General features: G+C 41.9%; 1 protein-coding gene across 1 annotated transcript in view; it reads left to right on the plus strand.

The window, feature by feature from the left end:
- Nucleotides 1-301: 301 nt before the first annotated feature.
- The window catches only part of DCLK1 (doublecortin like kinase 1), a 234,182-nt gene continuing 210,985 nt past the window's right edge, over nucleotides 302-23,498 (plus strand). Inside the window, exons 1-3 of the mRNA XM_030447097.1 lie at nucleotides 302-552; nucleotides 3,676-4,064; nucleotides 18,632-18,978. Of these exons, the coding sequence (XP_030302957.1) occupies nucleotides 3,689-4,064; nucleotides 18,632-18,978 (723 nt within the window). The 5' untranslated portion in view covers nucleotides 302-552; nucleotides 3,676-3,688. The remainder of the gene's footprint in view (nucleotides 553-3,675; nucleotides 4,065-18,631; nucleotides 18,979-23,498) is intronic.

A 23,498-nucleotide genomic window follows, 5' to 3' on the forward strand; every position in this document is an offset into this window, starting at 1 on the left:
CCTCGGGGGGAGCCCGCTGGGAGGGTCACGGACTGTCCCAGTGCGGCCGCTGCTCCGCGTCCCCCCTCTCCCGGGCCTGCGGGCGGGCTGCCGGCTCCCCTCGCACCAACCACCCCTCGGGCAGGGCGCGCTGCCGGGGGCGGCTCCGGCTCGCCGAGGGAGGAGAGGGTCCGCAAAGGGAGGGAAAGAGGGAGAGACGGCGGCGGCGGCGCCGCCCTCTGGAGAGAGCGCTAGGGAGAGGCTGGTGTGGGGAGCCGCATCTCAATGAGGGCCGGGCTAATGCAAATCACTGCAATCGGCAGCAGCAGCAGAAGAAAGGCGAAGCAGCTGCAGCCCCGGCTCCCCAGCAGCGCGCTCCAGCCAGGGGAGGCGTAACAAAGGCAGCGGAGCCGCTTTCTGCGGCAACTACTGCGATTAGAGCCGGGTGGTCACCGGGGGGGGAGGGGGGGACCTGCCGCTCTTTGGCCGCTTCCCATTGCCAGCCGCCGCCTTCCCTCCGCGCCCCGCCGGCAGGTCTGAGGGAGAAGGTGCTCGCCAGGCTGCGGAGAACAGGTAAGCGCTCACGGGGCCTGGTGCCGGGTCGAGCCGCCCCTCTCCTGCGCGGGGGCTGCGGCGTGAGGGGCCTCTGAGGCGCGGCCGTTGGGGTGCGGCCGTTGGGGCTCCCGCCGCGGCGCCGTGCACCTGTGCCCATTGTGTGGGGCGGCGGCGGCCTCCGCCCCAGCGCTGTTCCCCGGCGGCTCCGGGTGCCGGCGGCGGTGCTGGGACACGGGGCACCCACCGCCGCCTCCCGCTTTAGCGGGCTGTGCCCCGGGCTTGGCGGGCTGTGTCCCTGCTGTAGCGGGCTGTGCCCGGCAGCCCGCGGGAGCGCGATGGGTGCTTCCCTCCCTGCTCCCGCGGGCATCTCGGTTTTGTCACCGTGGGGTTCCCGCTGCGCTGCCAGCCCGCGGCGGGGCTGAGGTGCTCGCTGCCACCTTCAGCGGGCTGATAGTGTTTCAAACACGTTTCCCCTACCCCAGCAGAATAGCTCCCTTTTTTCTTGAAGCTGCTGCCGCATGTATCCACGTTTTTTCCTCCCCCTCCCCCATCACTTAGTAGTCAGTCTGCTGCTTGGTCTCTGAGTGATCTTCGCCGGGTCCCAGTCACATCGCTGCAGGATGTATTTTTTTTTTAATCGGCATATATGGTTGTTTTATGTAATTGCTCCCCCACACCTGCATTATAAATAATTCTTTAACAGTTATAGAGACTGTGAAGTGCTGGGCATGGTGGTTTTCCAGGGGTGTGTCCTTTAATTTTCCTGTATCTGTATATATATATATGAGTATATATTTTATATACACACCCAGAAGCATGAAATCACGTCGTTTAAGATTTCTTTGTCTGCTCTGACCTTATGGTTTGGACACGCTTTCCTGAAAATAGCAGGACTGGTGTTCAAGGGGATCTCTCCTGTTTAAAGGGCATAATTGGGAATTAAGCCATTATTGATTAAAGCATAAGTGTACAGAAGAAAGGGATGTCACTCACACTACTTCTCCCCCACCACCTCCCCCCTTCCACATCCAAAATCAGGAAAGAGGAAAGTCTCCTAAAAAAGTGTATCTTTTTCCTTTTTGTGTGTGTGTGTATTTGAGATGATGGTGTGGGTAAATGGAACGGCACATCCATTTTTCTTGGCACAGGCACTACTTTGGAGATACAGTTTCTGAATTGTGAGCTCTGGGATTGTTTAAATCTGAATAACAGGTTCTTACTGGAATTAGAAAAGCCTGACATAATTTTTTAAACATGGAATCATTTGTGGTATAATCTTGATCCTGATCTGTGACCACTAAGTGGTATTTTATGTTTAACCTATAGAGAACTGTCAGTGAAATGCCACAGCAAATATTCTTTTCATTGAAGTGGTATGCATGTGTGTGTGTGTACTGAGAAGGAAAAACAGATTAGTCTTTTTCTTTTATGTATATAAACACACAGACATATATGCTGGACTCTATGTAGGTTAGCTTCCTTTCAAGTATTTACAAATATAAATAATGTGTATATACATAAGCACATGATCCTGTGCCAGTGTAACAAAATAAGTTGTGAGCTGTAACCAAAGCAGGGTTGCATTTTCTGTGGTTGGCCTTAGGTGCTAGTTCTCAAGCATGTGAACCACTCTGAGAAGTTGCTGAGCACATCCCCTACAGCTTTGCAGCATCAGGGTCCAGTTTTATGATTACTGTTTTAATACAAACTTCTGTAAAGAGCGTCTATAAATCTTTCAGTATTTCCTCCTACTGTTTCACATCTGGTTCTGAATGTTTTTTGTTTTGGTTGGGTTTTTTTTTTCCCCTTTGGCCACACAGTTATGAGTTGTTGAAAAAAAGCTTGTGTTTGCTATTTTTTCCCCTTTTCATTGGAAATCAATGAGAGAGACCACTTCTAAATTAGGTCTGTGTAGCCGTGCTATAAATAAAATGACTGTGGTTTGCTGTTCTGCAGACAACTGCAAATCTAGGTGGCTCCTAAATTAAAATAAATATGGCTTGGTCCTAATGATTTGATAATTCTATTTTTTTAAAATTTGTTTCTTTTATTTGTGAAGATTAATGTGCAATTTATAGTATTTAGTCTTGTGTTGGTTGTAAAAAGCAACGGAAGCATCTGCCTTCTGGATTTAATTTTAGAACACTTTAACTTCCATTTTTGAACCATATTGAACAACTGGGATTGTTTTGGTCAGAGCCAATGGGTTTTTGTCACTGTCAAACACAGGAGACACCAATTGCTAATTTGCCCATCAACACTCAATTTATCACTTCTCCAGTGATAGTTTTGTAGGCAAAAGAAGCTGTCAGCCTTAATTAATTTGAATATTAGGCATAGGTTATTGTTAATACATCATGCAAATGTTAGAGTGCTGAAGTATCTTGCTCACTGAAAAGTATTGGTTTCATCTCTCTAGTATTTTTAAAATTTCATGGTATTTGAGCATTTCTGTTGGTTCATAGTATACAAAGTATTTAACCAAGGACAACTGAAGTAATTTATTGTCAAGCTTAGAGTGTAGGGAAACCTCTGGTTGGAATCTGCAAGGGCTTTTGAACAGTAGGCTTGACCCACATGCTACTGAGTAGTAATTCTTACTCTCATCACCAACCTGTAAATATATTCCTTTGGGAAGTTCATTTCTTGCTTGTTGGTGACTGGTTGCTCTTCTGAAATGGCATCTCTTGAGAACACAGTTGGAGAAAACAATCTAGTGAGGGCAAATGGTCTACAAGGCAGACTGGACTCAAATGTCACCTGAATATAACATGAGAAAAAGTAGAAAGTTGATGCATTTGCTCTTTTTTTCCATTAGCTCAACTTTATCACGTAATTTTCAGAATTCTTACTGAATGTGATCGAACGCTTTTTAATGCTTGCATATTGCTAGCGGTTGGTTTTGTGAGTGGCATTTTTATGCTGTGTCAAAGCTGAACTTACAAACCAGGTTTTATAGCATGGCAAGAGAGTTAGCTGTAAAATGAGCCTGTGAATGTGGTGTGATTTCATTCAAACATTCATTTTAACTTGGAAGGTAATCCTGGGTAAGTGCCGTGTCTGGAACGTGAGATCTCCGAGTGAGCTCCCTTGAAGTGTGGAATTTCTTACACTTTTTCTCCTCTCTTGTGCATCTCTTAGGTTGAACTTGAAGATGTCCTTTGGGAGAGACATGGAGCTGGAGCACTTTGATGAGCGTGACAAAGCGCAGCGGTATGGCAGAGGGTCCCGGGTAAATGGTTTGCCCAGCCCTACTCACAGTGCCCACTGCAGCTTTTACCGAACCCGCACTCTACAGACCCTGAGTTCTGAGAAGAAAGCCAAGAAAGTTCGGTTCTATCGTAACGGGGACCGATATTTCAAAGGGATTGTTTATGCCATCTCCCCTGACCGGTTTAGATCCTTTGAAGCTCTCCTGGCTGATCTGACCCGAACTCTGTCTGACAATGTGAACCTGCCCCAGGGAGTCAGAACAATCTATACGATTGATGGCTCCAAGAAGATTTCCTCCTTGGACCAGCTAGTGGAAGGTCAGCAGAAAGATTTGGAGGTGTAAAGTTATGTTTGAATCAGTGTGTTTGTTTGTCTAATTTATTAAGTCTTCCGCAAATAGGTAGTGGTATTGTTGGTTTTGATAGAGAATCTTCAGTGGTGTAACTGGAATTGTGAATATTTTAAAATGTGTCATGAAATATTGTTGCCTTGCTACTTCTCTTCCTCTTGTTGAAAGTGTCTGACCTTTCCTGTTCTGTCAAGCTAATGTTGATAGTCCTAGATCTTGAGGGTTGCATCTGCTGCTGCTTTTGAACCTGAGTATTTAAAAATGCCAGTGAGAATTTAATCAGCTAAACTTGACGAGGTCCATGGTGCCATTGAAACCTACATGAAATTAACTTCTGATGGATTTTTTTTTTTTCCTGAAAGGCTATCTTTACTTGGTGAAGATCTCCAATTCTTCCTTACAAGTAAATGTTCCTTAAGCAAAACGCCCTCCTCTCATTGAGTGGCATAAATGTAAGCAACCTGTTAAGGGAATAATATTGCAGCTATGGTTCAACTGGGGTAGATTGTAAGATATTATCCCCTGTAGCATTTCCCTTTTCCTCAGTTTGTTGGCACCCTTACATTGGTTTTAAATAAGGCTGCAGGATAATAAATTACTAGTGATTAGGTCAGAAATGACAGATCTTGGTCTCTGCCAAATATCAGAGATGCCAGTCGATGATTTGCCCACCAACAATGAAACTATCACTCCTTCAGTGACAGTTTTGTTGGCAAAAGAAGCTATCAGCATTAATCAATTTGTATATTGGGCCTTGGATATTATTAATGCCTTTTACAGGTTTTAAAAATTGCTAAATTAGCTTCTCCAATATAGAGTGCTTGTAGCTTGTAGAAAGTTTCTTTTTCTGTAGATAGGCAATAGTATAAAAAAATATATAAGGTCTAAAAGCATTGTCTAGCACATGGCCATAACTGAGGTGGTTTTTTATATAGTTTATGTAGGTTTTTATGTGTGGGGTTTTTTTTAGGTTTAAATTCAAGTGCTTGACTGCATTCAATGGAAATAAAGGAGGAACAATTTTTTCATTGTCACTTCAGTCCTATCCCTGGACCCAATGTTTGATGGGCAAACCTGTACAGCATGGAGTACCAATTTAGAGGTGTAACAGACTGTGATTTCTTTATGATTTTAATTTTTAGCACTGGTGAGAGAACTTGCAGTATTAGGATGTAATGAGAGGATTAGAAGAAAGCTAATGTGGGGAGAGAAAAAGAAAAGGGTGATGCCAAATAAGGTTCTTGTCAGAGGAGTGCATTTTTAGATAGTATGTGTTCAGCAACCATTGAATTGTCTACTTCTTTGGATGTCATAGCAGAGGAAAGCTTTTAAGGAGAAATTTTGAGAAGATGATTTTCTTGATAATACTCTTTGCATAAAAAGGAGAGTAGAAGACAGCATGAAGATGCTTGAGAAGAAAACTGGAGTTCTGGGATTGTCCCTGTAGGTAAGGGATTTTGGGGTTAGAACTGCAGGTTTAGTGAAATGGAAAAGAAACTGGTCCTCACAGAATCACAGGTCTTAAGGTCAGAGTTATGAGTTCCAGGGCAGAGCTGTATTAGTCAGGAAGAGTATTTAATTGGTGAAGAATATTGATTTCTGAAAGGAAAGACCAATATTAATCAACATCTGCTTAGAAGCAGTGTTTGTACATTTTTTTACTCAGTAGTGGTATAAATAATTGTGCTTATTTGATTGGTATAATTGATATTAATGCTGATTTGTAGTATCTGTTGTTGCCAGTCAGCACCAGTGTATAAAAAAAAAAAGGAACTGAATGCAGAAATAAATTTGTCAGCCTCTAAGATGTGTTTATTTTGGCATCCTTAGAGAAGAATAATAACAACTGTAAATCAGCAATCAAAATGAATGACAGTACAGGAGCATAAGTTTATTTTAAAGAAGGGCTTTGGTGGGTTTTTTTAGTTCCGTGGGACTTTAGTCCTTACTTTTTCAATTAACACATCCTCCCTGTCTTTGTATAGCTCAAGCTGGTCAGTTTTATTTTCTTATGCCATTAGCACTGTGGGATTTACAGAAGTCAGTTGTGTTCAAGTAGAGAGCTAAATCCTTGTTCCATGTGAAAGGGGGCTTCTGTCTATTTGTATAGAATCGCAGGGTGGTTTATTTTGTTCTGGTTCCCTCACAGAGCTTCACCATGGAGTACAGGTTCATATATCATTAGCTCAGTGATGGGTTTTATGTAGGTTTCTTCCGCTCTTTACTGTACAAATTTATTGAAGTTTGGCAAGTCCAGTACAGAATTAATTAGCTTGAAGCTCTGTTTTGTGTTTAAATAGCTGGAAAATTGCTTGATTTTTACCTCTTGCCAAATAGCATTTCTGCTCAAACTATTGAAATATGAAGCTTTGCTTTCTTCATAGTGAAACTATTGTATTACTGTATGAATTAATTTAATGAGACTGTTATGATTTTTTTCTTTCAACATTGATTTTAGTGATAGTATTTTAAGGTGAATGTGCAATGGTGTTGATTTTTTGCCTCTATGCCTCCAAGGAAGCTACTGTACTCTTACCTTCCCATATGGTACATGAAGACAGCATAGCAGCTAGCTCCTGGGGGAAACAAGGCAGCAGCCATTGTCTTTCATTCCAGAACTAAATACGTAGAACTGTAGTAATAGTAGTCCCAAAGGAACAGAGGCTGTAAAGGAGCTGTTTTGCTTCAGTAATATTTAGTTCTGTCCTTCATACAGTTCAGAGCTGGTATGGATGTATTCTGGTGCTGGTTGTTTTGAAATGTATGGACACATCTTTCATAGAATCACAGAAAGTTAGGGGTTGGAAGGGACCTCAAAAGGTCATCGAGTCCAACCCCCCCTGCCAGAGCAGGGTCACCCACAGCAGGCCACACAGGAACACATCCAGGTGGGCTTTGAATATCTCCAAGGAAGGAGACTCCACAACCTCCCTGGGCAGCCTTTTCCAGTGCTCTGTCACCATCACTGTGAAAAAATTCTTCCTAATATTTATACAGAACTGCCTATTCTCCAGTTTATAACCATTGCTCCCTGTCCTACTGTTAGTCACCCCTGAGAAAAGCTTTGCTCCATCCTCCTGACATTCACCCCTTACATATTTATAAACATTAATGAGGTTGCTCTGTATTCTCCTCTTCTGCAAGCTGAAGAGCCCCAGCTCCTTCAGCCTTTCCTCATAAGGGAGATGTTCTACTCCCTTAATCATCTTGGTTGCTCTGTGCTGGACTCTTTCAAGTAGTTCCCTGTCCTTCTGGAACTGAGAGGCCCAGAACTGGACACAATATTCCAGATACAGCCTCACCAGGGTAGAGTAGAGGGGGAGGAGAACCTCTCTTGACCTACTAACCACTCCCCTTCTAATGCACCCCATGATGCCATTGGCCTTCTTGGACATAAGGCTCATGATCATTCTTCCATCCACCAGCACCCCCACATACCTTTCCCCGATGCTGCTTTCCAACAGCTCAGTCCCCAACCTATACTGGTACCTGGGATTGTTCTTTCCCAGATGTAAGAGTTTACACTTGACTTCGTTGTAATTCATTAAATTTCTCTCTGCCCAACTCTCCATTCTGTCCAGGTCCCTCTGAATGGCAGCACAGCCTTCTGGGGTATCAGCCACTCCTCCCATTTTTGTGTCATCAGCAAACTTGCTGATAGTACAGTACTCCCTCATCCAGGTCACCAGTAAATATATTGTATAGTACTGGTCCCAGTACTGACCCTTGAGGGACTCCACTAGAAACAGACTTCCATCTGGATTCCATCCCATTGGCTACACCTCTGTCTTCTGTCCTTAAACCATCTCCCAATCCACCTGACTACCTGATCATCCAGGCCACACTTATTCAGTTTATCTCCAAGGATACTGTGGGAGACGGTGTCAGATGCCTTACTGAAATCAAGATAGACTATTTCTGCTGCTCTGCCATCATCCATCTACTTAGTTACAACCTCATAGAAGGCCATCAGGTTGGTCAGACATGACTTCCCCTTAGTAAAGCCATGTTGACTACTCCTGATAAGCCTCTTGTCTTTGATGTGCCTGGAGACAGCACCAAGAATGAGTTGTTCCATCACCTTTCCAGGGATGGAGTTGAGGGTCACTGGTCTGTAGTTACCTGGGTCCTCTTTCTTTCCTTTCCTGAAGACTGGAGTGACATTTGCTTTCCTCCAGTCCTCAGGTACCTCTTCTGTTCTCAATGACTTACCAAAGATGGGGAGCAGCCTAGCAATGGTGTCTGCCAGTTCCCTCAGCACCCATGGGTGCATCCCATCAGGAACCATGGATGTCCAGACTCATTTACTGATCCTTAACCCAGCCCTCATCAACCCAGACAAACTCATCCTTTACCCTGATTTCCTCTGTGGTCTTAGGAGCCTGGGACTTCTGAGGACAGCCTCCAGCTTTATACACAGAGGCCAAGGTGTTCAGCAATTCCACCTTCTTTGTATCCTTTGTCACCAGGGCACCCACCTCATCTAGCAGTGCCTGCACTGCCTCTAGTGTTAGTTTTATCTGCTATGAATTTGAAGAAGCCCTTCCTATTGTCCTTAACCTCTCTTGCAAGGTTTAATTCCAAGGAGGCATTCCTCCGAAGTGGCGAGCCCTTCCCTCCACAATCTTTAGATTCTCTTCTTCCATTTGAGTTTACCTAGCAATTCCCTGTTCCACCATACTGGTCTCCTAGTTCCCTTTCTTGATTTCCTTCCCATTGGGATGTGTTGGTTCTGAGCTCTGCAGAAGTGGTCCTTGAATATTTACCAACCATCCTGGGCACCTCTACCCTCCAGTACCCTGTTCCATAGGATTTCCCCCAGCAATTGTTTAAAGAGGGCAAAGTTGGCCTTTCTGAAGTTCAGAGTTCTAATTCTACTTGGAATCTGTTTCTGCCACATAATATCCTGAACTCCACCATCTTGTGGTCACTGTACCCAAGGTTGCCCTCAACCTTCACTGCTTCTACCAGTCCCCTCCTTGTTGGTCAGGACATGGGGCAATGCTCCACTCCTAGTTGGCTTCTCCACCAACTGCATCAAGAAGTTATCATCAGTGCACTGGAAGAACTTCCTGGACTGTGAGTGGCTGCTGAGTATTCTTTCCATCAGTATCTGGGTAGTTAAAATCTCCCAGGAAAAGCAGGGCCTGTGATCATGAGGCTGCTAGTCGCTGCCTGGAGAAGGCCTCATTGACTTCCTCATTCTGATCAGGTGCCTGTAACAGACACCCACCCCAGTCTGCCCCTCATTTCTCACCAACAAACTCTCAACTGGCTCCTCATCTACCCCTGGACAGAACTCGATACTTTCAAGTTGCTCTTTTATGTAAAGAGCAACTCCCCCACCTCACCTTGCTACCCTGTCTTTGCTAAAAAGGACATAACCATCCATGACCACATTTCCTGTGTTTGAAACTAAAATGGCTTCCCTACATTTGTTGTGTTTAGTGGTTGCTTTTCTGTTGTTTTTTGTGGAGTTTTGTGGTTGCTTATTGTTGTGGTTTGGTTTTTTTTTTGTTAGTTGGTTTTTCTGTCTCCCCCCCCCTTTTCCCCTAGACATGGGGTATATGAGTTTTGTTGGAATTTGTTAACAAAGGGTATGTACTCTGGTAAGAAGTTTCCCATGCTCTGTAACTTTTGTCACCTTAGATGAAGGAAAGAATGCAATGGATTCAGGTTACCTTCTCTTTGTCAGACCTGATATTCAAGACCCCTTTACCTTCAAAGAATGTCTTCTAAATGGGACATGACTTTATTCCCTAGGTATTACATACAACTAATGCGTATAGAAACAGTAAAGCTGAAGCTTTTCTTAAAACTAAATTGTTTACCTGTAAACAAAATATAAGGAAATAACTAAACTTACCCCTAGAATTACCACTGAACAGTGGTAACAAGAGGAGTAGTAGATTGGAATCAGCAGGGTTAACTCTGAAACAAAGAATATTATTTACAGTTTTTACTCCAAGGGTCCTACTATGTGGAACAAAGCCCACAGAATCAATCTGTAGCCTGAACTACATCCCTTTCTCATTAATTTTTATTATAATATTACCTCAGAGTTTTGTGTATGAAGCAGAATCAATTGTTTTAGTTTTCCACAGTACCAACCACAAGAGTTGAACCCTGCAGCAGAGAACTGGCAGTCAAAGGCAAACCAAAAACCTCAAACCATGAGGCTGAGATGGTAACTGGGAAAGAGTATTGACCCATGTCAATATTGAGTGCACTGCTGAACTATTTTCATAGAATCATAGAATTGGCTGGGTTGGAAGGGACCTCAGAGATCATCAAGTCCAACCCTTGATCCACTACCGTTGCAGTTACCAGCCCATGGCACTGAGTGCCACATCCAGTCTCTTTTTAAATATCTCCAGGGACAGAGAATCCACTACTTCCCTGGGCAGCCCATTCCAATGCCTGATCACCCTCTCCATAAAGAAATTCTTTCTAATATCCAACCTAAACCTCCCCTGGCACAACTTAAGACCATGCCCTCTTGTCTTGCTGAGAGTTGCCTGGGAAAAGAGACCAACCCCCACCTGGCTACAACCTCCTTTCAGGGAGTTGTAGAGAGTGATGAGGTCTCCTCGGAGCCTCCTCTTTTCCAGGCATTTTGTAGACTTGTGTGTGTGCATTCATGTTTTGTGTAGGCATAATGGCAAAAATACTTTGAAGGAATGATCTGCGAAAGAAAATAAATGTTTCACATGTATCGTCTCAGAGCTGCAATCCTCATTGAAGGAGCAGTCTGCAAGAGCACAGATACACCAGTTTTAAAATGTGGTAATGGCTGTAGCTGCCTAATAACTCTTGGGAGATGTGAACCTCACTGCAGTGGCAGAAGAGGTGACATGAGGACAGAGGGAAGGTTCTGTTAAGTGGAGTCCCACAGCTTGTGTTTGCAGCAGAAAAGCTGCCTGCCAGTGGAGGGTTCAAAAGGCAGTGTTTTCTTGCTAAAATCATGGGTTGAGACAGAGTTCCTGACGTTTTTTGTGAGTCTTGCTACTCCCACTGTCACCTCATTCCTCTTATCTTCGGTTTTACCTCTCCTGCCTACTAATCCTGCTGCTTCCTTGACTCTAGCACCTGCTCCAGCAGTGCTGGAGGGAAGCCCAGCCAGGCCAGACTGTAGGAATTGATTGATGTGGTCTCTGATGTGCTCTGGAGCTAATGCTCCTCATGCCTACCTCAGCAGCTGGGAATTGCTGGGCTGGAAAGATTGATATGCACGTAGAGTCACGGAGTCAGAATGGTTTGGGTTGGAAAGGACCTTAAAGCTCATCCAGTTCCAACCCCCTGCATGGGCAGGGACACCTCCCACTAGATCAGGTTGCTCAAGGCCCCATCTAACCTGGCCTTGAACACTTCCAGGGAGCGGGTACCCACAACTTCCTTGGAAAACCTGTTCCAGCTTCTCACCATCCTCACAGGAAATAATTTCTTCCTAATAACTAATCTTAATTTCCCCTCTTTCAGTTTAAAACCATTATCCCTTGTCCTATCACTACAGGCCCTACTAAAAAGTTTGTTCTCATCTTGTAGGCCCTCTATAAGTACTGGAAGGGCACTAAAAGTCTCCTTGGAGCCTTCTCTTCTCCAGGCTGAACAACCCCAACTCCTTCTTGCACATGAGAGGTTCTCCAGCCTTCTAATCAATTTTGTGACTGTCCTCTGGACTCCCTCCAACAGGTCCATGTCTTTACTGTGCTGAGGACTCCAGAACTGGATGCAGAACTCCGTGTGGGGTCTCTCCAGAGTAGAAGGGGACAATCATCTCTCTTGAGTTGCTGGCCACACTTCTTTTGATGTAGCCAAAGATATGTGATATACTCTCAAAATAATAATAGTAAAGTATGTGCTTAAATGTTTGTAGAGCTGAATCTATGTCTATTTGTTTATAGGATTGAGTTGACACTGGATATTTACCATGGACTTGATCCAGGGCTATCAAAGTTAGTGAAACTTGGACTGGATCCTGTGGCAGAAATGCCTACAGTCCTTATATTGTTTAATAAACAAACAGCTGAATCATCGTGTTGCTTAAAATGGTAGAGGGTTGTTCTGGCACTGCTTATCTGATTATTTGATTTCATGAATTTGAGAAGAGAAATCCTTATGTATTTATTTTTTAAAACTGTACAATGCCAGAGTAGGATGAAGTAGATCTTTATTTTTTCACTTGTCTTTTGATGACAACATTTTTAGTCTGAGCTGAGAAGAAAGAATGATATACAGAATAAGCCTTTTAAAAGGTCCAAGGAGATCTGATTTAAAGTTTTTGGTGCATCTGATTGCTAGGTGAACATGGGTAGGTGAGATTTATTTCCTGTAGGTGCTCCAGCTCCTTTGCACTGTTGCATTTTTTCAGACACTGCAGAAAGATAAGGAACAGTAATGTAGTTTAAATAGGTTATTGCTCTATTAACTAACACATTTGGGAACTCTCAAGTAGGAACTTATTTGGTTCAGGTCATCTTTCTTTTTGCAGTCTTCTCTCTGTGTTGAGGAATAGTCAGAGTTCTTTGTCCTTTCCCCTGAGAGATTGCTCCTCTGCCTCTTGCATGTACAAAACCAAAGAGTGGATGTGAAGAACCAGGTGTGCCTCTTGCATGGGGTGCTGGGGGTGCCATTTCCTTCTCTCTTAGTCTGTTTATTGCCCCATCTCTTGGGCAAATAGACTGCAGTGAATGGCAGTTCTACTGAGCATCCTTGCCAGGATGCTTCATCACCAAACTATGCAATTACTACAGTTCCTCTATCTCTGGTGGGTTTGTAAAGTAACCTTCCTCTTCTTGTACGTACTCTTCTACAAGGAATAGCCTTGTAAATTGGAAGTCCTGCTTCTCTCAAAGGCATTGGTTGTCCCCTCTCTGTTTGCATGATTCAAACAGGTTCTTAGTTCCTTCTGCAGTTTTCACCCAAGACCATCTGGCTTCTTGATGAAGTCATTTTAGGCCAAGTTGCCTTTAGCACAGAAAAGTAGTGCAAATAATCCCTTTAAGAGATAATGCCTTGATCATTCTTGTAGTGAGAGTATCAGCAAGCTGAAGGAAGCAAAGTAACTCTTAATACCAATATGCCAAAGAAGGAATCAAACACTTGCATCTGAAAATCTCTAGGACTTACAGGCAGTGATTCAATGTCTCGTTAGTAGCCACCCTGTATACAAATAGGCTTTTTTTTTTTAGATTATATTTTTAATATATAAAGCACTTAATGAAGAAATCTGTCGTGAACTTTTAAGAACTGCTCTTTGGTGTTACATGGCTCTGGTGATTCTATTGCATTAGTTTTGACAGATGTGTAACAGCAGGTGGTAGGTTTTTTGGTTTTTTTTTTTTTTTTTTTTTTGTAAGCATAAATGGCGTTTTTGCTTCTGTCCTTCTGCAGGATTAGATTTCTGATTAGCTTCTCAATGCTATGATTTATTTCAGTTGTTCCACATGGTATTTGCTGAAGTGTTGAGCACTTGCACAACTTAAGCTGTAGGATTACTGGTTCAAAACTGACAAACAAGCATTCTGTACTATTTTTTGGAAGGGTTAAGGTAACATAGGTTTCATTTGCACTGCTGCTTTGAGGAGGCAGGAGGGCTGTCAGGGAAGAGGTACTTCTAACATGCAGCAAAGACTATTTTCCTAGATGTTAGATATCCCAAATCATCTTGGTGTTTCCCCTTTCTTTTTCTACTGGCTATTGATATGGTAATCAAGTCAAAACTTCATTAGTGACAGCTGACTGCACTGTGAGTAGATTACTCCTCTCTCTTGGGGAGCTGCAGTCTAAGACACTTTAAGTGAGCTGCCTTTATATATTCTTTTGTTTAATTCAGCATCTTCTAAGATTCCTTCTTCAACACGTGTTCTGTCACAAGCCTACTGTTTGCAGATTTTCACCTTCCTCCAGCTGCCAGTTAGTCAAAGATGATGTTTGTGGGCTTGATTTGTCCTTAGGCCTAGCCCTGAGTAAGGACCTGATGGTGCTCAGTGTGAATACCTTCAGAAGTGAATTTTCCTGATGTACTAGAGCTGGGGAAACTAACTTGCTGGCACTGTCTGCAGATCCCAACTCAGATACAAGTGAGGCTGTGGTCTGTGAGGTGGTTGTGCCAAAGTTTACCAAAAAACCCCCTCTGTTATCAACTGATAGTTTTGGTGAGAAAGCAATAGTTAAGGTAGAAAGAAGGTGGATTTACTGGACCAGTAAGTCATGACTTGTGAAACTTTGCAGTTTTTTCTCCTGAAGGTAACTGAAGAAGAAGAGAGGATGAAAATCTGGGTGAAGGCTCAGTAAAGCATCACAGATGGTAAAGGTTTAAGCTAGACATCAAAATTATGAATTGCTGTGGGAGAAGGTTCCCCATTTGTGAGATTTAAGCTTGTATTTGAGTGTTTCAAGTGTTTTGAACACTTAAAATTTGCTGGATGTCAGCATAAAACAGGGCTTACTGAGCTTAACATCAGATATAAGATACTTTTAGGACACAGATTTTGTCCATTTAATTTTTGTTCTTACAGACCTGGCCCTTAGTACCACCATGAATAAAGGATAGTTACCAGAGCTGTCAAAGTCTACAAGCTCCAGCACTTTGCTTGAAGTATAAACAGTTTTAAGTAGCAGTATTATGGAAGAGGTGTCTATTTTTCTCTTTTCCTACATAGAACAGCTCTGACTAAAGATACTGCATTTTAGGCAGCCTTGGATACTTTGCCTCCAAGATACCCTGTAGCTAAATATGAACCTCTTCAAGGGAAAAAACATATTGTGGTGCAAATATTTTGTTGATGTTGTATAGTACTATGAAAAATGAAGAAAGGGAAACCAGTCTGATGTTAAAACAATCCCATAGCTTCAGTGAGTGCATTGGTCTTTCTTATGGTCATTTACACAAGATTAGTTTTGTAATGAAGAGCTGATTTGTGCCATTAAACTTAAGAGGAACCCAGCTTATCATTAAATATAGCTGATATTACAAATCATGTGGAATGCTGTCCTTTCAAGAAGTGGAACCAACAGAGTTCTTAGTAAACTAAAGGCAAATGTGGATATAATGTGTGTGGCCATTTTTTTGTGCACCTATTCTTTGAGAAGTGAGGTTTAATATGAAGTCTTGTTCTTAAAGAAATAACTTTTATTTTGTGCAGCTAAACTGAACAATTTCTCTGGTAGTGCAGAACCTGGAAATCTGATTTTTACTCCACCCCTCCACCCCCCAAGACATTGCTGGTAGATTTTAAGTTTTACAGCAAACAGAAGTGGAGATAAGAACAAATATTGTTTAAAAATTTCTATTAGAGACACAAAGTGTTTATAGAACAGGTATATATTGTATTGAGTGCAGTCTTATTCACAGTAGGATCTTTTATTTCTTTTTCCCCTTCAAAGCAATGTTTTTCAAAACTTGTTAATTTTCTGGACATGGTGGTGTGGGTGCATCCTGACCTTGCAGTAATTGAGTAGCTAGGGCTAAAAATATTGGGCAGGGACATGGATAAAAGAGAACACCTACTGTTTGATCACTCTGGCATCATTAGTGCTGCTAAGCCTTTCTGTTCTGATGTTACCATATTTTTCTATATATATCTCACTTGTACATATATGATGGATAAAAGAAAGCATTTACTTTTATCTATTGTAAAGTTGGTGTAAGCATTCCATCTCAGGTTCCTTTCTGAATACTTCAGTTAAAACTGTAGATTACCTTGAGTTTACATGATGACTAGAAAGCACTAGAAAGTCTCACTTTATCTCCTGCTCTCTATTTTGTTCTGCTTTAAAAATGATTTTTAAAAAAAAAAAAAGGGAAAACCAAAATCTTTTTATGGTTCTTGTTTGATTCTGTGCTATCACTGAATTACAGAATCATTTAGATTGGAAAAGACCCTTAAGATCATTGAGTTCAATGGCAAACCTAACACAGCCAAGTCCATCACTAAACCATGTCCTTTAGCACTACACCTACATGTTTTTTAAATGCTTCCAGGGATGGTGCTTCAACCATCTCCCTGGGCAGCCTAGTGCAGAGTTTAATAGCCCTTCCAGTGAACAGTTTTTTCCTAATACCCAATCTAAACCTCTGGTGTAACTTGAAGCCATTTCCTGTCATCCTGTCATTTGTTACCTGGGAGAAGAGACCAGCCCACTACCTTACTACAGCTTCCTTTCAGGTAGCTGTTAGGAATGATAAGGTCTCCCTTCAGCCTTTGTTTCTCCAGACTAAATAACCTCAGTTCCCTCAGCTGCTCATGAGACTTGTGCTCTAGATCCTTCACCAGTTTTGTTGCTCTCCTTTGGACATACTCCAGCACCTCAATGTCTTTCTTGTAGTGAGGGTTCCAGAATTGTGAACCCAGTACTCAAGGTGTAGCCTCACCAGTGGCGAGTACAGGGGCACGATCAGTTCCCTTCTGCTGCCTGTGCTGTTCCACACTATACAAGCCAGGCAGCTGCCTGGGCACACTGCTGGCTCATATTCAGCTGGCTATTGACCAACACCCCCAGGTCCTTTTCTGCTGGGCAGCTTTCCAGCCACTCTTCCCCAAGCTTGTTAGTGTTGCCCGGGGTTGTTGTGACCCAAGTGCAGGACCTGACATTTGGCCTTGTAGAACCTCACACAGCTGGCCTTGGACCATTGACAGAGCCTGTCCAGATACCTCTGGAGAGGCTTCCTAGACTCAAGCAGATCAACACTACCACTCATTGTCTGTTATCTTTTCTGCTCAGTGGTCCAACTTCACATGTTGCTCTGAATTCTTTGTCTTTGGAGTTCTTCCACTGCTTTTCTGATAATCATTGTACAATTTAGTACTATCCCAGCTTTGGAGCATCACATCAACAGACTTGAACCTCTGTTGCATCTACAGCCTCATGTCCCAGTGGATCCGCCTGGCATTTCTAACTAGTAACTGTATCTGCCAGCATTCCTTGTGTACTGTATTGTCTGTGGGATTGAGTGCCCTGAAACCTTAAAATGTGTGGCCATAAGTGAAGTTTAAATGCTTTTTTTTTCTTTTAATAGGTGAACTATAGGCCCTCTTTCCTCAGGATAGGTAGGGATCATTAGGAAAATCTTTGATTCTTAAGTACTTTTTGGCATGGAATCATAAAATGGTTTGGGCTGGAAGGCATCATCTGGTTCCAACTGTGCTGCACAGGCAGGGACACCTCCTGCTAGACCAGGTTGCTCAAAGCCCCAGCCAACCTGACCTTGAATGATTCCAGGGATGGGACATCCACAATTTCCTTGGGCAATGATTTCCAGTGTCTCACAACCCTCAAAGGATGTATCTGTCTGACATTTCTTCTGTTTTGAAAAACCTTGGGCTAAGCTTCTGGCATGAAGGCTGTTAACACACTGAACTACTGAACCCAGAAGAATTAAAACATCTCAGATATTTTTGTGGTGTTGTTCAGAATAAGATTTTGCATTAAGTGTTAAGGAGTTTAATTGCAGGCTGCCAGAGGTGTGATTTTGCTGGCTCTGGTATAGTTTTCTTTGGATTTTTAGTTGCAGCCAGAGGGTGAACTGGATCAGCTTGTTGTAAAATTAATATTGCCTTTATTATGGTCCATCAGAACACCCAGCTGGTTCAGCTCAGTGTGAGTGGTAGTGCAGTCACTCAGCCAAGCTCAGGGCAGAGGCTGGGAGCACCCAAGCAGGTGCCCCTGTGGCAGCAGCAAGCACCTGAACTGGAGTAAGGTGTTATTGAACAGAAACACACTGGTGTTTTCTGGCTGTGTTATAGTTCCCCAGAAATTGTGTGAGGAATTGCAAAAATATTTTATTGTAGATAATGCTCCAATAGAAATACGAGCTATAATCCACTCTTTTTTTTTTTTTTTTTTTTTTTTTTTTTTTTTTTTTTTTTCTTTAAAATTATGGTAAACCTGATTTGTGGAGAACTTTGTAATTATTTCTTTTTACATTCATTTACCCCCATATAATATATTGAGTCAGTAGAACAGTGAGATTTCCTGTATCCTGGATTCATGTTCCTTGAAGCTTTAAATAATCAAACTAATAATCAAATGTTAGCAAATCTTCTATGCCACCCACCTTTTATAGAAATTTATTTGTAGCCTATACTTTTTAATAACACTTTATATTATTTCCTCTGAAAGTGTTTGGGGCTTGCTGTTTTGTTAAGAGTGAACCATGAAGGCAGGGGGACCACTGTGATAAGGTACTGGGGCTGGACAGCTGATTAGATAAAAACACTACTTACTGACAGTGTTTTCTGCAGATGATGTTTTCTGAAAAGAAAACAGCAACTTGCCAGGATTTTGTAACAATGTTTTCTGAATGATTAGCTGACAGGTGATTTTTGAAAAATATTTTATTAGTCTGTAGCATCAGAGAAGGGAAGAGTTGAATACTTAATGTACTGTAGGTCAAGAATGTTAAGAATAATGTTTAGTGACTTAAGAAGGATTTGTTTTGGTATTCTGGGGTTTTTTGTGTTTTGTTTTGGTTTGGTTTTGCCTCACTCCTCTCCAGTCTGACTTGCAGGTCTGCCACTTGTGTTTCCACAGGGGAAAGCTATGTGTGTGGTTCCATAGAACCCTTCAAGAAACTGGAGTACACGAAGAATGTAAACCCAAACTGGTCAGTGAATGTGAAGACAACTTCTACTTCTCGTTCAGTGCCGTCTCTTGCCACTGCTAAAGGAGGCACTCCAGATGCAAAAGAGAATAAGGATTTCATTAGGCCTAAACTAGTCACCATCATCAGGAGTGGAGTGAAACCACGGAAAGCAGTCCGGATTCTGCTCAACAAGAAGACAGCACATTCATTTGAACAGGTTCTTACTGATATCACTGATGCCATCAAGCTGGATTCTGGGGTGGTTAAACGCTTATACACTCTAGATGGAAAACAGGTAAGAACTTTCATGGTGAGCATGAGATTTTTTTCAGCATGAAGGAAATATAATTTTCCAAAAGGAAAAGAATAGTACATTAGTAAAAAAATTACTATTCTACAGAATGTGGAACCAGGCCTTTCCTTGCTTATGGTGCACTTAGGATCTGTGAGCGGTTTGGAAACATAACATAAAGCATTACTTAGCCTCAGTGATGGTCTTGCCATTTATGATAAATAATAACTCTAAATCTGTCAGTTTGAAGGTGTGATGTGGTTTTGGCTCTCTGTGCTGGAAATGTAGGATGAAGGATGTCATTTTAGATGTCATTTTAAAGAAGCTCATTCTGTTAATTTGTTTCAGCTTTTTATTGCAACAGTTTTATGAGTCATTGTGCTTGCCTTTCCACAAACTATAAGAACAAACAGTGAGGACACATTCCACCATGATAAATGCAGGCCTACTGCTGTCCAGAGTGACCAAATGATGAATATTACTATAGCTAGAATAGACTATGAAAAAGGTGCAAGCTTAGAAAATGAATGAACCTTTTCCCTTCTGCAGGAAAGAGGTAGGATTGTGTGTGGTGCCCACATTTATTGAGAAGTCTCTTGTAGGTTACAGGTTACTTCTTCTATGAAATACCCTCAAGCAGTGTCTCTTTATTTGCCAGCTTATGAAATTGCAGTAGGGTGACATTTTTGAGAGGCTTCTTACTGAACTTGAAGATGGAGAGACAAGCAAAAATATTACAGAATAATCCTACTTCTTTTTTGTCTTTCATTTATTTGTAATTTATCTACGGGCATGTGTTAATTATAGAAAAACTGGAGAAGCTGTTAACCTGGTGAAGGGCAAAACTAATTTCAGCATGACCTGAATTGATTTAGAGCAATGGTGACTCTAGAGAAATCAGGTAGATACTTGCATTTACAGATATAACTTATTAAACTCAAGAAGTGATCAAGGTATCAGATGCTGGCAAAATGATGAGCAAAGTGTCTCCCTTACAAGCTGGAAGTAGCCAGAGACCAAGATATTTGTGCTTTAACACAGCTGTGTTTTGCAGAATCCAGGTGCAATGATTCACAAATACAGAGCTAACAGAGTAGCTATCAGGTGGTGCTGCAAAATATGGTTGATACAGGTAAATGTGCAGCTAAGATCTGGCTGTGAGCCTAACATGTCTGCAGGTATTTGAGTTAATATGCAGGTATAGCTCTGGAAAGAGCAACAGCAGTACCTCTAATCTCAGAGAGGGCTGGTTAATGGACAAGTTGCTTACACAGAGCACTGGTTGAAATCAGGGCCAAGGCTGGCTTAGCCAGAAGTCCCTTCCATCTGCTATTCTGTATCAGTAACCTCTGACACCAGTCACAGATGGTAGCTCAGTGATGGCTGCATTTGTGCCTGAAATGATCCCATTACTGTGACTTCAGTGGGAACTTTGACCTACAGCAAAAATGTGGATGTGAAGTGCCTTTTGCCTGTAGCAAAGGTAGAGTGTGTGCCTGGGTAAACTCTCAGTTACTGTTCTTATCTTGCCTCATGCTCCAGGGAGCACTAATGCTAGGAAATTTGAGGAAGGAGTTGGGATTTTAAAGATGCAGAGATCAGTGGTGGTCTCTGCTGTGACCTTGATGGAAGACCTTGAGTAACTATTCCAGTTCCTGCAAATCCTCTTGAGAAAAAGGACTGTGTGTCTGGTTTGTATTTTATAGGAAATAATTTTGTGGTTGAGCTACCAAGAACTGCAGTGTGGAAGGATGTTGATGTGGCCTGTTGTATCCTGGATAATGTGCTCACTTTTATGTGTTTTATGTTACAAACTCCCCTTTGGCAGTTATGCTTAAACCAGAAGAATACCTTTCCTCCTGTTTTTGAGCTCTAATTGCTGGAAGTAAGTAGTTCTATCCCTCTGCTGGGGGGAAAAGGAAGACCAGGCCTTCCTGGCCCTGATGTTGTGCGAATTGAGTTGTCAGGTCATGGGATTTGGGATGAGCTTAAATCAGTGATGTACTGGGCCATTTGTTACCTTCCTCATAGCTCAGAACCCTTGTGTCTAAAGTCTTTTCCAGGAGACTGGTATCTCCACAAATACTCACTCCTTCCCATTCTGGCTGTTAACTTAAATTTCGTAGCTGGCTACCTAATGCTACTGGTAAGGGCAAGGTGTGGGGGAAGGGAGGTGTGTGTCTTGGTGGTGTAACAGAGACTTTGCTCACTGCATGTACAAAGCAGCTTTGCTGGCAGAGAGGGAAATGAATGATCCTGGCTCAGCAGGAGCAGCCTGTTGCTCACCCCTGCATGGGGAAGTCATTGATTTCCTGTACTGCTAGAAAATTGCTGCTCCATTTCTCTCTGCCAAAAAACTTGATCTCCCAGATGGCGACGGGGGCACGGTGATGGATTTCTTTACTGCTAAACTCAAGCTGTGAATGATTGCTGGGAGAAAATCCATGGTAAATCCAAAAATTTTCCTGTAGTGTTTGTAGTTGGGACCTTCTATGTGACTCATTGGAGCTTGGAAGGTTCTGGAAAAGCCCATGTTCAGTGGTTAAATCGAGCAAATCTGTGATTAAATCTTTCATCACTAAGTTAAAAAGCAATAAAATCTTAAAGCTCTGAGCCAAAAAAGAAGTGATTTACTATAAGGATAAGAAAATAAACCTCTCCTAGGATTATTCTTCAGGGATGTAACTTGGAGAAAAGCTATTCTATACTGTCATCTCTTGAGGTCAACACTGGAATTGCTCATCCATGGCAAAAATTAACATGAGTCCCAAATATTGTTAGTGCAGATGGGCAATGAAGTACGTGTACCATTGTTGGGTAATAGCATGAGATGCCTCAGGCTTTAACTGGGTATCTAAATTAGGTGGTTGTCCCACACTTAGACTATGCATTAAGGAATTCAGCATAAATCCTCTCCCTCTAACAGCCTGGTTAGTTTTAATGTTTTGATTTGTATCTCTAAAAGACTTTAATAAATAGTATGTTCATTTAAAGGGAACTTAAATGGTGGCCAGTAAAATTTTATGGTGATGTAAAGAGCTTGTCTTGATGAGGCAGACCGTGCTTGGACAGTCTGAGGAAAGTTAGGATTATAAGAAAGCAAGCATTATGTCTAATTGCTTCCCCCATCCCAATAATTCCTTCTTCCTTTTGGAAATTTTTAAATGCTGGAATAGCAGAAGAAAGCAGGGAAAACAAGCTGCAAGAAAACAAACCTCAACAAAATTACCTGATCTTGTCTCATCAGGTCAATGCCAGCTCAGGGACTGAAATCTGATGTTTTCCAGTATTGGGTAGGTGTTTACTTTGGATTTCATGGATTTAATTTAGTTATGTTAAAATATATTTCTCCTTTTTACAAACAGGGTGACTAGTGGCTTATTTGCATTGCCTTAGAATTGATGTCAGTACAACTCAAGCCAGAATCATTTCAGTTCAAGGTTTCTGAAACTTTAGCATACAATTTAATTTGCTCAAAAAGGAGCACAATGTACAACTGCAATCTGATCACACAGCACAGTAGTGGCCTACATTTAGCATACTCTTGTAGTTCAATTATTAATGATTCCTCAAAGAAGGATAGATTTCATACTCTGTCTAGAATAATATACGTGTAATTTTATGTATGCACTCATTTTCTTGACTGGTAGGAACTGATACTGTTTGTACTCTAGAGAAGGATATAGAAACACTTCCCTGTGAGATATAGTTGGATTCCAAGATGATGGGGTCAGATGATGGGGGCACTCTCAGAGGTACTTAACAGTCTTATAAGCTAAGGCCAAAATTAAAACCTGTCCAGGGGGAGGTCTTGAAATGTTTTCCTTGCCAACTTTCCTATGTAAGGAAAATAAAAATAGAATAGGTTTATTGGTTGGCTGTAGGAGTTCAGCTCATGAGGGCATACCCTTATTGTGATTATTCATTTTTTAAAACTAAAAGATTGTTCTGGTGCATGAAAAAATATTGTTATTGACACTTAATATTATCAGGTACTTATGCAGAGAAGAAACACTTTCTCATAGCCAAAATATGTCTTGATTTACTGTAGCTGCATCATTTCAGCTTGGTTTTTAACCTTACCTTAACAGAAGCTGTCACTTTTTGATGTGCATTAAATTATGGGGTTTTTTTTAGAAGGCAGTGTGTTAACACAGAATCCAAACATCAAGGGTTCAAGCTGCCTGTGGAGATAGAGCCTGATTGCTGTGTTACAAGCTCAATTTTGTTCTCTGTGCGATGATGCACTTCTAGAGCAACATCAAAGACTAAAATAGGAGAATACTAATGAAGGTCACATATAATGGCAAAATTGTGAAACAATGCCATTTGAAGAAGTGCTGTGGTGTGTGTATTTGTACAAGGTATTTACAGTTTGCCTGTTTAGAGAAAGCCTGAAGTTTGGACAAAAGTGCTTTGTCACCTTGTAAGTCCTCCATTCGCTTTTGGAAGAACAAACATCTGGTTTATAATGGAACCTTCTTATTTGAACAGGTGGTTTGTTGAGCTTAACTAGATGCAAT

The sequence above is a fragment of the Calypte anna genome, chromosome 1 (assembly GCF_003957555.1).
Source record: "Calypte anna isolate BGI_N300 chromosome 1, bCalAnn1_v1.p, whole genome shotgun sequence".
NCBI classification, from domain to species: Eukaryota; Metazoa; Chordata; class Aves; order Apodiformes; family Trochilidae; genus Calypte; species Calypte anna.